General features: G+C 41.4%; 1 protein-coding gene across 1 annotated transcript in view; it reads left to right on the top strand.

Annotated features, from left to right (window-relative positions):
- Positions 1 to 4,103: 4,103 nt before the first annotated feature.
- LOC139674976 (3'-5' RNA helicase YTHDC2-like) overlaps positions 4,104 to 16,106 on the top strand; it is a 30,876-nt gene continuing 18,873 nt past the window's right edge. The window contains exons 1-11 of the mRNA XM_071562073.1: positions 4,104 to 4,272; positions 4,919 to 5,009; positions 5,395 to 5,591; positions 7,281 to 7,480; positions 8,067 to 8,233; positions 10,382 to 10,484; positions 11,682 to 11,838; positions 13,962 to 14,069; positions 14,555 to 14,703; positions 15,113 to 15,248; positions 15,600 to 15,726. Of these exons, the coding sequence (XP_071418174.1) occupies positions 4,104 to 4,272; positions 4,919 to 5,009; positions 5,395 to 5,591; positions 7,281 to 7,480; positions 8,067 to 8,233; positions 10,382 to 10,484; positions 11,682 to 11,838; positions 13,962 to 14,069; positions 14,555 to 14,703; positions 15,113 to 15,248; positions 15,600 to 15,726 (1,604 nt within the window). The remainder of the gene's footprint in view (positions 4,273 to 4,918; positions 5,010 to 5,394; positions 5,592 to 7,280; positions 7,481 to 8,066; positions 8,234 to 10,381; positions 10,485 to 11,681; positions 11,839 to 13,961; positions 14,070 to 14,554; positions 14,704 to 15,112; positions 15,249 to 15,599; positions 15,727 to 16,106) is intronic.

Consider the following 16,106-nt stretch of genomic DNA (forward strand, 5'->3'; position numbering starts at 1 on the left):
TCCATTCTTTATTACAAAAAGTAAAATCAAAGCTCAAAGAAAAAAAAACACTTATTTCAGAAGATAGTGAGAAACAAACAGAAAAGAAGGAACCCTAATTATGTTTGCCTTCAGTTCCTTCCTCAGTCATCTGTTCCTTTTTCAGTGAATTTCATTCATGTCAACATCGCTTTGCATTCAAGGCAGGGAGATGAACTGTTCAGCTTTAGTGTTCAGGGATGCAGCTCTGGCATCAGCATAAATAATGTGGGGTCTTCTGCTTATGGACAAATTCACAAATTCACAGTCTTCCATCTACAGGTCAAAACAATCTTCACTGCCCTCCTTCCCTCAGGCACAATTCAGTATTAACTTCCAGCATAAAGCACACCATTTCAGCTTCACAGTCCTTCCTTTGTCTTTGATTCCCTCTCATTATATTTTTCCAGATTACTTAAAGACAAAGATTCTTTTCCTAAATTATTCTGCCTGTTCTCTTAACCATCTTGCCAAGAAGTTATGTTTTAGTATGTTATATGGTTGTGGTCACTTAGGCTCCAGTGCACCCCTTGCTGCCCAGAATGAATGCAGAAATCCAGGGTGTGGCTGTCCCTTAGAGTCCAGTTAAGTGATTCATGATTCATCTTTAGTAACCTGTCCATGCAGAATATGGAATGAAAGAAGGGAGTGAGCCTGAGAGGAAAGCTGTTTCTGTGTTCTCATTGCAATCCCAGTCACTTTGAGGTGTTTGGGGGTGGTGGGCTTGTTTGTTTGCTTTGTCTGAAAAAGGGTCATACTGCATTCAGTGGCGAAATAAAAAGCTATTAAAGCACATCTGTTCAGAACATGTTTAGAGAGGATTTTTGTGTGGATGCAGCTATGAGGGTGCACAGAAAAAAAATGGTGAGAAATCAATCTTCCATAGTCACATCACAGCCCTAGAAAAATCTGTCTCTAAAATTACTCACTATCAGTGGTTGAATAGGGTCCCAAAATCTTTCTACCTCTGAGAAAACAGCAGTGTGTAACATTTTCTGCTCCATAGAATTGTCTAAATCACATATCCTTTCTGAATTGTATGAGCATAAGGATTCTGTCTGTTGGTGGTCCCTGCTGGACTATTAACATGTCTGTGGGTTCTCTGATTACACAGATAAAGTGGATGTGTCACAGTCCTCCCTGAAGAAAACCTTCAGATGCCTGGGTGTCTGCTCCCCCATCATCCCAGTGAGGATGTGAATCCCAAATCTCTCCCAGATGTTACAGCTGCCTACAGACTACTGCATGGCCTTTATGTAACATGCTTCTCGATCTGAAGGATAGGTGAGGACACAACCCATCCGGTAAACTTCTTTTGCATCAAAAAACATGTGCCTTGCACTTTCCTTCTTAGGTCTTCAAACTATCCCATTCTGTTTCTCTTGCAGAGTGCTTGTAAAGCCAAAGGTTTCCATCTCCAGTTCGCACAGGAAAATGTGCTGAAAGAAGAGCTTCTTTGGACTCCTGCTTTTCACCTTCGTCCTCAGCTCCAAAACACCATCACACTCTTTCCCTCTCGCAAGGCCTAAGGAGGCTCCTGTGTTACTTGCACAGAAGAGAGTTAGATGGAGATGGACACTTTGGCTTCTTTGAGTCTTGAGAGTGTGTTTGATGGTCTCGAAGCCAAGAAGGAAAGCAGAGAGAACTGCAGTGTAACAACTGCAGTTCACAGGTGCAAAAAGGAAGAAAACTCACTTATTTGTGGTGCAAAAGCAAAGTTCTGAAGAGAAGGGGCAACTTGCGAGAAAGCTACTTCTCTCAGAACTTTTCACTAGACGGGTCTTATGCAGGCAGCACGCTTCTCACACCGAAACAGAGGCCTCTGCCTCCCTGGGGAAAAGACTGAGACTCCGCGGCCAGCCGAGGTGCGAAACTGCCACCTGCTGTCCGTAAATATAATTGCACCAGGAAGAAACTCTACTGTCCTCAGGCGGTTTTGATACGGTGCCCGGTTGCCTTCTCTGGTCTGTTTATAGTTACATATCTATATCTATATTTATCTTGTAGTTATCCTTTTTTCTCTACATTTTCTAATTAAAGTTCTTTTAAATGTAATAAGGGTTGAAGTGGTTTCTGAGAAAGAGTCCCCTCTCTCCTAGTCTTGGTGGACACTTTGGTTTCATTTAAACCACAGCAATGGACACTTTGGCTTCTGCAAGTCTTACAAGTGCGTTCTGATGGTACTTAAAGCTAAGAAGGAAACCACAGAGAACTGCATTCTGTTTCACTTGCAGAGTGCTTTTAAAGCCAGAAGCTTCCATCTCCAGTTTGAAATGGGAAATTTTTGTAAAGAAAAGCTTTTTAGACTCCTGCTCTTCACCATCGTCCTCAGCTCTGAAACATCAGCACACACCTTCCCTCTCCCAAGGCCTAAGGTATCTCCAATATCACTTGCACAGAAGTAAGTTAGATGGATATGGACACTTTGGCTTCTTCGAGTCTTGAGAGTGTTTGATGGTCCTTGATACTTAGAAGGTAGGTAGTGAAAACTGCAATGTAACTGCAGATTAGAGCTGTGAGAAGGAAGAATGCTGTCACTTACTTGACTGGAAAATCAAGGCTCTGAAGAGAAGGGGCAAGCTGATAGAAAGTCACTTCTCTCAGCACATTTCATTGCATGGCCTGTGCTTCTCACTCAGAAAGCAAGGGTGAGGACACAAGCAGCCTGGGAAACTGCTACTGCAGCACAATATGTATGCCTTGCCCTTTCCTTTTCAGCTCTTCAAACGATCCCATGCTGTTTCTCTTGCAGAGTGCTTGTAAGGCAAAAGTTTCTATCTCCCATTCACGCAGGGAAATGTGCTGAAAGAAATCTGCTTTCCACTCCTCCTCTTCACTTTTGTCCTTAGCTCTAAAATGCTGACACACACCTTTCCTCTCCCAAGGCCTAAAGATGCTCCTGTAAGTCCTGGACAAAAGTTAGATGGAGAGAGACACTTTGGCTTCTGGGAGTCTTGAAAGTGTGTTTGATGGTCCTTGATATTGAGAAGGAAAGCAGAGAGAACTGCAGTATAACTGCAGTTTACAGGCTGTAAAAAGGAAGAGGAGAGTCCCTTGATTGTGGTGCAAAAACAAGGCTCTAAAGAAAAGGGGCTATTTCTCTCAGCACTTTTCGCTGCACAGGATTTTGGTAGCGTGCTTCTTACCCCAAAAGCAAGGGTGAGGACAAAAGCAGTCTGGCCATCTTCTTCTGGATCAAAAGACATGTGCATTTTCTTCCTCAGCCCTTCAGATTATGATGTGTGAAACTCTGACACAAAAGGTGCCAAGACACTAAAGGAACTGTAAGAGAATAGTTAAGGAGTAATTAGTTTCCAACGATTTTCCCCGCCTTTGGAGGGGACTGGGGGATCTTGGGTAGGCGAACCGGGCCAGACTGTGAATCCCAATTCCCAGGGGGATCTTGGGTAGGCGAACTGGGCCAGACTGTGAATCCCAATTCCCAGCCGACAGAAAGAGGGGGTAGGGACCTTTCGGCAGGAAAAGGGTATAGAAAGTTCTCTTTCTGTTTGTTCTGGGTCTGTCTCCTAGGCCAGGGGGACACACCTGATTCAGCTGAATTTGTTAAATTGAAGTTTAGTTTTGGTTTGATGACTTTGTCCCCTCAAAATTTTATTGGGAAAATGTGAGCATTTCTCACAATATGAATGTCAGTGGACTACTAGACAGTCTAATACCTGACATTCTTTAACAGGTCTGTAGCTCAGTGAAATCCCTCAGTCACCTGTGTCATCAGAGACTAAATCAACCCCTCAGAAAAAGCGAGGTTTGAAGATGCTCTCGTGGTGCCTTTACAAAGCCGGGCCCGATCGATGCTTTGGCGTGAGGAGGCTGAGGGAGGGCCGCGATGAGCTCTGCACACCTCGGTGTGACGCCACTCGGTGACATCCCGCGATTTGTGCCCGCAGAGACACCCGGGGCTGTCCCGCCGCGGCCATTCCCGGGCCCGGCGCAGCTCCACGTGGGAACAGCCGCGTTCCCGCCCCGGGAGCGGTTCCGGCCGCGCCGCCCCGCGCAGGCTCCGCCCCCGCCCCGGCAGCGCCTCCCGCCTCGCGCCTGTCGCAGCGACGCGCGCTGTCGAGGCCATGTCGCGACACAGGCGCGTCCCGCGGCGGCAGCCCGGCGGGGCCGCGGAGGGCTCTGCCGCCGCCGGCGCGGTTCGGGCCCGGGGCGAGGGCGTGAGGGAGGTCGGCGAGGAGGTGCAGATCGCGGTGCGGCTCGCCCTGGATCGGTTCTGCCTCTCCGAGGACGCGGGTGCGAGCACAGCCCGGCCCGGGGACAGCGGCGGGGCCGAGGCAGGGCAGGGCAGCGCCTGCGGGCACAGGGAGGCGGGGTCCGGCCCTGGGCTCGGCCCGGCCGACGCTCCTCCGCAGCGCTGAGCCCGCTCGGGGCTCTCGGAACGGGCAGCGGGGCCGCTGCGGAGGGGCCGGGGCGGGGCAGCGAAGGGCCAGGGCTCCGGAGCATCTCAATGTGAGGAGAGGGGCGGGAGCGCTGCCAGCTCGGTCTGCAGAGGGGGAGACCGGGAGAGGATCTCTTCAATGCACATAAATAAAGGCTGGTGCCCAGAGGAAGGTGCCAGACTCTCCAGTGGTGCCCACCAAGGAACAATGGCCATAAATAAAACACAACGTGAGACAGAAGCTCTCTGCTGAGGATGACAGAACACTGGCACAGCTGCCCAGGGAGGGTGTGGAGTCTCCCTCTCTGGAGACATCCCAAACCCACCTGGCCGTGTCCCTGTGGCACCTGTCTCCAGGTGACCTGCCCGGGGAGGGGCTGGAACTGGGGCATCTCTAGAGGGCCCTTCCCACCCTCACAATACTCCTGATTCTGTAACATTGAGATAAAATGTCAAGGACATGCCTGTTGCATTGTTATTTTTTTATTATTACCATTCTAGAGATGGAATTTCCTTCTAGTTTCACTGGTACTGAAAGAGCGTTTGTTCACCGGCTCTGTCAGACTCTTGGGCTGGTATCTAAAAGTAAAGGGTAAGTTGGAGTCCAGTTTTCATTCTTTTTCGTTCTTTTTTTTCCTATTTTTTTATGGAATTTCATGACTAGTGTTAAAATTATCTGTGTTTCTAGCATATCCCACAGTGTTGCAGGGAATACTACTGGAGAAAAAAGCTTTAAAATCAGCATAAAAATAAGTGTCTTTGTGATTTGTCACTTAGAAGAACTTCTGACGTGCTGGTTTGACATAGCTTGCACCTGTACTGTTTTGTGCATGTCATGACTTCATAAAAAAGACTTCCCATGATGCTCTTCTCTGTCTTTTTCCAAAGGTTTTGCATAGAACCTCCTCCCTTGACAGATGAAAGTTCATCTGGAGTATTTGCTTATTCCTAAAATAGTTTTTTCCTTTCCCTCCCAGAAAAGGAGCAAATCGATACCTGACTGTGAGGAAGAAGGATGTGTCAGAAATAACACACGCAGTAATGACTTGTGACTTGGGTCTCCGTACAAAACAGGCTGTTTGGAGTTTAATTCAGAGTTTTCCTGTCACAAATAAAGAGCGCTTGGAACTTCTGCCGAAGGTGGAGCGAGGAAATGCCTGTGCTGTTGAATCTGGTACGTTCAATGTGGCTTCTGGTAGGGGCTTGTCAATCAACAGCACTTGAAAAAAGCAACTTACAACCCAAGTACAAAAAACGCCCTTTCTATTCTGTCTCCTTGTCTGTGCTGACACCCTTCCCTCTAAACAAACACCTTCATTTTCTTGACTTATAATTGTTAATTGTCTTTTGTGAACTGGCATTGTGGGGAACTTGGGCAGTCCTATCCCCTACATTTCAGTGTGTACCTTGTGCACAGTTGATTTAGAATCTTTGAGCCAGTTCCAACCAAATCTTTTGGAAGTGCCTTTCTGAAATGTAGGTTCTACAAGTTCCATGAGGTGAGGTTGAAGTGTTACTGTGACTTTGTGTAAGAACAGCTTTACAAGAAAATGAGATTGGCAGTTCTGCATATAGAACTTGCTGAAGGAAGAAGTTTATTTTTTGTTTCTTCATCTTACGAAACAGATTTTGTCCATAAGAGACTACTGTCCACACTTCAGGATTTGTAGAATATGGAACAGTTCACTGGAAGACAAACTTCTCGTAAATTTTGTTTTTTTCAAAAAAAAACAACAATGATTTTAACAACATTATTGCTTCAACACTTTCCAGTGTAAGAGTTTTGTTTCTGTGTGCAAAGTTTGGTGTAGTGAAGAGTAAACACCTGTCTGCCTTGTTTCATTGAATATTTCTGATTCCTGATGCTTCAGGTGCTTCCTTTGCTGTGTTTTCAGTTGTTTCAGTTGTTTAATAGGAGTGTTTAATGAACAGAGGGAAGCTGTAATGAAAGTACTGAAACACAAGTCCTTAGGAATGTAAGGCAGAAACTAATGAACAGTGTAAAATTGATCTTTCTCTGCTTCCCAAGAATGTGGTTCTCCTCATCTATTGAGGAGAATTGCTACTATAATTGCTCTGCATTTGTCTTAGTAAGGCAGAGCTTGTAATTTCATATATGAATCTGTTAATCACATTTAAATGCGTATAATTGAGTTTATGGCAAGCTTTTCATTCTTCTGGAAAATAATTAACAAGGAATTTGAAATAGCCTCCTCAGAAGATGTGCAGGTTCTTTGGCTACTTAGGCATTGCTTTCTAACACCTCACCCTGTGCTGCAGGCACAGGAGATCCCACTGGTGTGACTGAAGACAAATCTTGGACTAGAGCATTGGGTTATGTCAGACTGACTTGGAAGGAGGTCATGAAAGGCCAGGGAGGGTGTGAAAGAAGGCATATGAATCACAGTAAAGGGAAATTTTTGTCAGAAGGCCTGCTTGGAATAGCTTAAAGGTTGAACTCTGTAGTGGGTATTTGTAGGCAAATTGTGCAGATGTGAATGTGTGGGGAGATGCAAAGGCCAAGGAAATACACCAGGCTTCTTTTCCCTGGGTTAGTTTCTCTTTCTCTTTTTGCTCTTTGAAGCCTTTTTTGACTTCAAACAATGCACTGAGATCGTTTTTGTTCAACATACTTTTGAAAGTAATAACTCATTTGAAAAATGTTTATTTCAAGCGCCAGAACAGGACACATTGCTATGAATATGATTTCTAAATGTGTGATGCGTTTGTCACTTTACCTACAGGGATGCATATAAAGTCAGGAATGTTAACTTTTAAGTACCATTTTCAAGCAGTGTTTTGGTGGCCTTGCATTCTTCCTTTGTTGTATCTGTATAAGTAAATTCTTAACTTCTCTTCACAGAAAACAAAGAAGTGAAGAAGACAAGTGGACGACTTAATGATGGGATCCCTCAGGTTCCAGTGAAAAGAGGGGAATCAGAGTTTGATTCCTTCAGGCAGTCACTACCAGTTTTTGAAAAACAGGAGGAAATTGTCAAAGTAATAAAGGACAATAAAATTGTTTTGATTATTGGAGAGACTGGATCAGGAAAAACTACTCAAGTATGTGTCTTCAATGACATAAAGAAGATAACAGTACTTATACAAAATTAATGCCAGTTTTGTAATATTTTTAATAAGGGATTTCTTTATGTTAGTTTTAAGGCTTTTGTTTTTCCATATGGGCAAAAATCTTTCTTTCCTTTTGAAATACTAAGTCAGCAGATCCATGTGAAAAACATACATGGTTCTGAGCAGTTTTCTGATAGATACTGCTTTTTCATTAAAGTAATATGAAATATTGAAGGAATCGTAGCTGTGAGTTTTGTAGTGCTCTTTTTCTTCTAAAGCTAATTCTGTTCCTAGTATCCAGATAATTGTTAAAATGAAAAATTACCTGTAGGGCTTTTTTTAATAGATCTCTCTGAAAGCAGGAGAGAGATGCTTCAACGTTTTTTAAGACAGATTATACTTGAAATCAGAAATTTTTAGTTGCTGCCTTTCTGCCCCTTCAGGTACCTTTGCAGTGATACTCCTGCTGTGAATCCTTTTGCAACCTGTGCAATACTGAGATGCCATTAAATTGTTTCACTGTGGTAAAAAAAGCTGTGACTTTCTTAAACTAAAAAATTTTTCTGCTTCTTTACAGATCCCCCAGTTCATTCTTGATGACTGTTCCAAAAATGGAACTCCCTGTCGTGTATTTTGCACTCAGCCAAGACGTTTGGCCGCTGTTGCTGTGGCTGAAAGAGTGGCAGCAGAAAGGAGAGAAAAGATTGGCCAGACAATTGGTTATCAGATCCGACTGGAAAGCAGGTACTGCTGGTATTTCTTGAAGTCACTTGACCCATGTGTAAAGTATAGGTGGGTTGTGTTAGTGAAGGTAATGAATGAAGAGTGAAAAGGACAGTTTTCCTCCTGTATTGTGCAGTGTCATGTGGTAAGCTGTCTTACAGAACTGAATTGCAAGTGCTTTGCACTGATTTCTTCTAGGGAGAGTGTGTGTGTGTAAATCCTTGTCTTATGTTCAAATCAAATCTACACTTTCTTTCCTCTCTTTCTTTTTTCCCCTCTCTGCTTCTAACTCGTGTGGATCTCCAAGTTCTGCAAGCTTTGAAGGTGGGTCTGAAGATCAGGATACTGTACCAAGTGCTGTATAGTGTGAGTTGGTAGGGAATGTGGAAGGGAGAACAACAAAATTGGAGAGTGAATAACGATGTTGAGCATTGCCTACTTTGGGTTAAATTTATTCTGTTTCAGCTTTTGTGTTTTAAAGCATGAAGTGATACAAAAGGGCTTTCTATGTCACCTGATGAATTTGTTCTTGAAGCAGAGTGGAATGGATTTAAGTCTGAAGAATGTTTAGGGGTTTTACGTGTGTAACTAGTGGGATTTTCAGTGCAGGACAGGAGCTGAGATAGGAGTGAGAAGAAGATGGCAAAGGGACAGCTGGTTATGTTGCTTATGTGGGTGCAGATAACATGTAACTAATGAGAGTGAATGCACTTGAGCAACAAAGCCAGGATGTGAATTTGAATATGGCATGTGAAATCTCACAAAGCTGGTAAGGGATTAAAAGGGCTATTAAAGATGCATTGCAGATAAGGAGAACAATTACAGTGTGAAGTATAGGGCTGGCAAAGAGCAAAGTGTGAGTCAGATCAAAGTGGAAGAATTACTGGAAGCAGTGCAGAAAATACAGCTTAATCAATAGATCAACTCTAGAGAAAGATTTAAAAGGGTGAGATGACATTATTTACAGCTCTGAGCAAAAAAAATCTGGAGTGGGAGTGTTTAAAGGTGTATATAGTAACACAGAAGTCTAATTTTTTAAGTTTTATTAACTGTTGGTAATGACCATTTCTAGGAGGCTGGTGAAGAAGAAAGAGAGGTAGAGATGGGTAAAGTAAAGCATTTTTAGTTTGTATATCTTTCGTGGATTTAATATGTAAGAGGATTCTAGAAAGGAGGGATTAATTCCAAACTTGGAAGAAAATTCCAGAAATATGGAATGACTGCAGTGAGCCCCTGTCTTGCAGGAAAGAGATGTAGAGTACAACACAAAAGGAGTTTTGGGTTCCTTTAGGATGGCAGTACTGGAGAAAGTAGTGAGAGTTGCTGGTTGTACTGGCACAGCTCACTCTGCCTGTCTCCTGTGCAAGGAATCCCATTCTGGCACAGGGGAGGAGAGTGAGACCTCCTTGTGAGGAGGAAGGAGCAGCAGAGACAGCATGTGATGAGTGAGTGCAGCCCCCATTCTCTGTCCTCCTGTGCCTTTGGGAGCAGGAGGTAAAGAAAATTGGGAGTGAAAAAGGCCTGTGAAGAAGGGAGAGGCGGGGGGAAGGTGCTGTAACATTTAATTCTATTTCTCATTGCCCTACTCTGATTTACTTGGCAATAACCTAAACTAATTTCAAGAAACCAAGTCTGTTTTGCCCATGACAAATTGGTGGCTGGTGTCTCCCTGTCCTTGTCTTGACCCCAGCAGTCTCTTTTCTCTGCCCTGCCCAGCTGAGGAGTGGCTTTGGTGGACATCTGGCATCCAGCTGGGGTTGACCCACCACATGCAGGCAAATATAAAGGTTATATTCAAGCACAGGCTGAAAAAGTTGAAACCTGTTTCTCCAAAGCAGTTCACATTTGATTTTCCAGTAAGTAGAAATACATGGAGAGGTTCTTAAGGTTCTGTTGCACTTAATTGTTTATTAAAATTTGAATCTCACTAGTTTGAGCAATCCATTGCCTGAAGTTTTGGAGCATAAACACTAAGAATCCTTAGGAACTGTCTTGGAATAGGCATAGTTTGAAACACAAGTGATCTGCATGAATTCTTTGGTGAGAGAACGGTAATTTGTCTTCTTTCTGCTGGGCAACTCTTCAATCCTTCCATTTTCAAGCCATGGAAAGCTGGCAGCCTTTAAATGGTGCAGAGTACCTGAGCTGTGTTTCTGAACTGTCCCACAGGGTTTCCCCAAAGACCCTGGTCACCTTCTGCACCAATGACATGCTGCTCCGCACGCTCATGGCAGGGGACGGCACCTTGGCCACTGTGACACACGTTGTTGTGGTAAGGATCCCGCTGGCCTTCCCCTGGGGTGGAGCAGTATGGCTTGTTTAGTGGGAGAGGAGGTCCTCATTTTCTTTAGTAGTTTGTTGAGCATTTTAGGTGTGTTTGTTGGATAGAATCTGAATGGACTTTAAAGACTTAATGATTCTTTATTGTTATATGCATGTTTTTGTAGGTTTTGGTGCTTTTTAATGTGTTTTGTTTCCCCTGTACAAGTATTGTATTTTAGGGTCATGCTAGCAATTAATTGTAGAATCATGATGGAGTTGAGGACAGAGGTCTAACTTTTTCTGAACTTTCTCTGACAGCAGAGAAACCTTAGGGAAGCTTCTGTAGATGTGGTTCAGTTTGAGCATGTCAGAATTTCTGTTATTGGGTATTTGTTTTAGCAATACCAGGATTGCAGTCCATTTGTTTGCCCAATGTTTTAAAGATAGTGTGCTCTCTAATTTCTAGCAAATTATCTAAGTGTGCTCCTTAATGATTATGTGAATATTCCTGTTGTGGACTTTGGTTAGTCACTGGAATCACAGCGTTTACCACAAGAGTGAGTTCTCTACTGCTGTAGACAGGAAAATCATGATAATTTTATGTGCCCACATGTTTACCCAAGAGAAAAAAAACATGAGAACCACTTACTCATTCCAGACTTCAGCTCACAGATCCTGCATTTGGTCTCTGTTTCATCACATAAAAAAGAAGAATGACAAAGATCAGTCATGTGCCCTAACTGATGATAAGCTTTGTGCATGACTTGATCTAAGCAGTCTTTTTTCCTGATTATGCACTGTCATGTGTTTCTTTAAATGCTCATCAGTTGTGAAATGAGGATTTATTAAAATAATATTTGTAGGATTTGTGGTTTGTGACATTTTCTTGAAAGTGGGGTTCAAATACAAGAATCAGAGAAGTTTCTGACCTTCACTTTGACCTCTGACTTTAAGGTGTATGTGGCTTCTGCAGTGCAGTGCACTTTGCTCTGATACGTTTAGAAAACTTTTTGAAGTATTTTTTACTTATGGATAGTTTTTAAAAACGCCCTAACTTAAAGTAGACTTACATATTTTCATGCCTCTGTAATGTGGCACTAAATTGTGTGTTTTAGTTTTTTAAAGAAGTTCACATTTGGCAAATTCGTGCTTTTGAATCCCTGATGTTTATCTGTTGATTTTGGTTGTTTTTTTCCTTTTGCTCTAGGATGAAGTGCATGAGAGGGACAGATACAATGACTTCTTGTTAATAAAACTGAGAGATGTATTACAAACCCAGAATAATCTGAAACTAATTATTTCTAGTGCTGCTCTGGATGCAAATCTTTTTATTAGGTATTTTGGAAGTTGCCCTGTCATACACAGTAAGTATTTCTCTTAAATCTGAGTACACCTGCCCTACACTCAGAGATCTTACTGAACTGTAGCAAACGTGTCTGAGTAAAGGCACGTGATGAATACACTGAGACTTACAGCAATGCTGGTTCTCTATGTGTTCATTTCTCTTGTTCTTAACCATTTGCACCCAATTCATAGAGAAGAAATATTCTTACCACTGAGTTCTGTAAATGCAGGTATGTCCTGGCCACCTCATGGTCAATCCAAGAAGTAGGAAAAGGTTGTTAAAGTGCTGGTTCAGGCCTCAAAGATGTTGTTCTGGTTGCTGGATAAAACAGAGATAACTGCACCTGTTCACTTGAGAAATGCAGTCCTAGGCAAGTCTGGGTTCCATGTTTTAACCACATGATGCTGCATTTTAAAGGAAATTCCTTGCTGTTCATCCAGGTAAATATTCAGGAAAGACATGTACTTGCTGTCCATTTCTGTTCAGACTCAGAATTCTGCAGTTAGATTACATTCAGATGCAAAGAAAAGTTATCATAATTGCTGTTTTAATTTCATTTAACTGATCTTTAGTAGAGGGAAAACATAGATGTGTGGGAGATAGGTTGGTTTTTCTGGCTTGCAGGTTTTCTGCATGGGTGACCTCCTTGTCCTTTTTCAACAATGATGTCCAAATGTAATGTGTTTTGGAAAGAAGCTTTTAAGAGAAATGGTTTATTTACCAATCAAGTAGATGGCATGTCAGCTCGTTTTAAAGAATATTAAGCTTTAGGAGATGGGTGGGATCACTTTTGTTTAGAGTCTTGTGTACAAATCATTTGTTTATGTTACTCAATGTTGGTGAGGAAGGAATCTGATTTACTTTTTTTATAGATAAAAAGTCTATTTCTAGTTCCCAGTTCTGAATTTCTGCCTAGTAAAATAAGACTTGAAGCTTGTTGGAGGCAGGAATCTGGAAATAGCACATGAATTCAGGGTTTTTTGAATTTATTTTTTTGCAAGGAGAAGCCTCAGTTGTTGTTGTTGTGTGGCTTTCCAGTTCACTCTTCTCGCAGCTTCCTGTTCTTTTAGATCAGTGTGTTTGTTCTGGCAATTCTGATGACAGTGCCCTTCTCCAGTGGCTGTACTGTTGTTATACTAAATTTAACAGGCTAATTACAATTGAAAAGATATTATTTCCATTTTTTTGAGAATTAAAGGATGAAAAGCAGGGCGTTTAAATACTTTGGCTGTTAATATAGTGAAAAAGGTTTGATTTTCCTTCAGCAATCTAAGTGCCAAAATCCTGACCCCAGAAATGAGCATGGTGTGGGTTTCTGTAGTACGCTGAGTTTGTGATCAGTGTGAGAAGAATTTCTCCATGACTGCTTGTAAAAGCATGTGAATTGTAGCTTGTTCTTTCTGAAGGAAAGTCCTGAGTGATCTAAACTCAGCTGTGGCTTGTCTGCTAAGGGAGCTGAAATTAAAATCTAGAGGTTGTAATTCTTCATGTGAAAAACATCCTTTAATGTCCACAAATAAGGTCTAGAAAACAGTCATGATGTAAAAGAAACCAGGATAAATTGTTAGGATCGAAAGACCGTTGGGATGTCTCATTTGTCAGGAAGAATTCAGTAAAGAAAGCCAAATTTGGCTGAATCAGTTGAGGAAATGAAGATAACTCCTGTCTCCTCTTCTCATGAAAGTGGCTCAATGCAGAGCTGTCAGTCTGCTTGTGGAATCTTGCCCCGAAGCCGTGTTAGTTGCTTGTGTATTTTGTCATCCAGGTTGCGGCTTTAATAGTGATTCTTTTGAAACCCCAGATAAAAATGGCTACTTTCTTTTACTCATTTGGATAAAATTGCAATTAATAACTGTCAATCTCATGAGCATCCCTTGCTCTAACACCTAGTGGAATTGAAGAGGTTGATGAGAAACAAGTCATTCAGCTGACATTTCCATTTTGAAATGTTTGTGGCCCAGTAATTTTAAGAAAATAAACTCCAGTAAAGATACTCTTACAAGATTTTTCAAGGAAAGTAAAAATTCCTTAAAGCAGGCCCCAATAACATTTAATCCACTTTTTGTGTCTATAAAAATGATGTTTTAAAATTAGTATTGTAAAGGAAGCTAAGGAATTTCTAATCTTTTATGCTACTTTCAGTCCCAGGAAGACCTTTTGAAGTTAAGGAGGTGTTTCTGGAGGACATTTTACGAAGCACTGGTTATACAAACAAAGAGATGCTCAAGTACAAAAAAGAGAAGCAGCAAGGTAGGGGGACTTAAGTGTAAGGGCTGGCAAAGAGTCTTATTGGTTGGACAGCTAATAGGATTATTTTCTGTTAAAATTCCTAGTGACCATTTAAAAAAAAAAAAATCAATTCCCCCCCAAAAATTTCGTTGTTCTGTGTAACTTCTCTTTGGTATTTCGCTTCTGGAGAAAAATCTGGGCTGAGGGTGTGTAGAAGATGGTTATGTAGGAAGCTCATTTGAGTGAGGAAGTTGGAATACTGGAGGTTTAGAGGGTTGGGCACCAAACTGGTGGTTTTCCCCTTGTTTTTGTAGTAGATGTTTGCAGTGGAGCACTTTGCATGTCTTAATCATGGAATTTGTGTTGGACTGGTAGCAGCTTTCTGGATTAACTAGAAGAGATTGAATAGGTAAAACTATGACCTGATAAACTGTTTTTTTAACAGAAAACAATGGATAATTAAGTTGACCCTCTAATTTTTTGGGGAAATTCTTTATGCATTCTAGAAGAGAAACAGAAGAACACTCTTACTGAGTGGTGTTCTGCCCAGGAAAGCACGAGCAAAGTGAAATGTCAGAGACCAAGATCAGTCCCCAGGGCAGCTGAGGAGTGTCATGTGTTGGAGGGTGGTGGTGACCCAGCATTTAATCAGCTGGTAAGGTTTTTCTTCTGTTGGAAGAGTTGTTTGCACCTGTGTTACATTACTAGCCATTCAAAATATGCTTTCTAAAGATATTGCCATTAAAGATAATAATTTTAATTCTAAAGATATTAAAGAATATTAATGTATTTTAAAGATTATTTTATTAGAATGAACTCTCTAGCTGAAGTTTGCTCTTCAGTTATAATGGTTGTACATAACTTATCCTCAGCTCAAGTGGCTTGACTGCCACTTATTTAAAGTACTTGCATATGATACAATAAATGCTTTAACTGATATCTGAGTGCTGTATTTCTGATTGTTATTTGTGAAAGTAAGCACTCAAATTCTTTGTGGGTGATAGAGGTAAATAAAGACGCCTCTTGTAAGAGATTAGTCTTTCAGTGCTGTTTTTTATCTTCAGACTGAAAAGGATGTGAATTGCCTTGAACCGTGGCTAGTAAAAGAAATGGATTCTTGTCTTTCTGACATCTGGTTGCATAAAGATATTGATTCCTTTGCTCAGGTGTTTCATCTCATTTTAAGTGAAAATGTCAGCGGTAAGTTTCTCATGACTTAAGAAAAAAACAACCACAAATTACTTCACTTTCTGTTGGCTGCTTTTATCTCCAGTTTCAAATGTTGTTACCTTTGCGTTCTGATGCCTGTTGAAAAACATTAATAGGGCGAGCAGAATTAATGAGTTGTTTAGTTATTTGTTGTTGTACTTGTTTTGAATTACTGACAGAAATCACGTTTCCAAAATAGTCTTAAATTCACATTAACTGACTGCAGGGATGAAGTGAGGAACAAATTCTCTTTGGGCTGAATTTTGAAAGTAGTATTTGTACTACATTTTAATTAAAAAAATAACATTTATATTGAGTTCTCTGATTTTTTTTCCTTCTCAGTTGATTACAGGCACAGTGAAACGGGCGCAACTGCTCTAATGATTGCTTCAGGGAGAGGCTTTTTGAGTCAAGTGGAACAGCTGATCAGTATGGGAGCAAGTATCCACTGCAGGTCATCCAATGGCTGGTAAAAACAAACAGATAATCTTAAAGATACATTTATTTGTCAGTATAGAGGCGAGAAAGAAAATTCTGTAACACCTAAACTAATAGGCTAACTTACCATTGGCACAAACAGGTTTTGACAGCCTAAAGAGTTTCTGACTTATTAATCACATTGTTTTCTATGAATTCTAAATTGAAGTCTTAGTTACATGGTTTCAATTATAGCCTATACACTTGGTTTCAATAGGTCTGATTTAAGTCACCGTTTAAAAGAAAAACTGTAATCTTTTCACTGTATTGATTGAATTGGACCAAAATGTTTGGTGATTCTTATTGTCAGAGAGTTACCTGTATCAGAAGATCTTTGTTTTGTGGCTATAAATATGTTGTATCGTGTAAAAA

Source organism: Pithys albifrons, chromosome 8 (genome assembly GCF_047495875.1).
Source record: "Pithys albifrons albifrons isolate INPA30051 chromosome 8, PitAlb_v1, whole genome shotgun sequence".
NCBI lineage: Eukaryota > Metazoa > Chordata > Aves > Passeriformes > Thamnophilidae > Pithys > Pithys albifrons.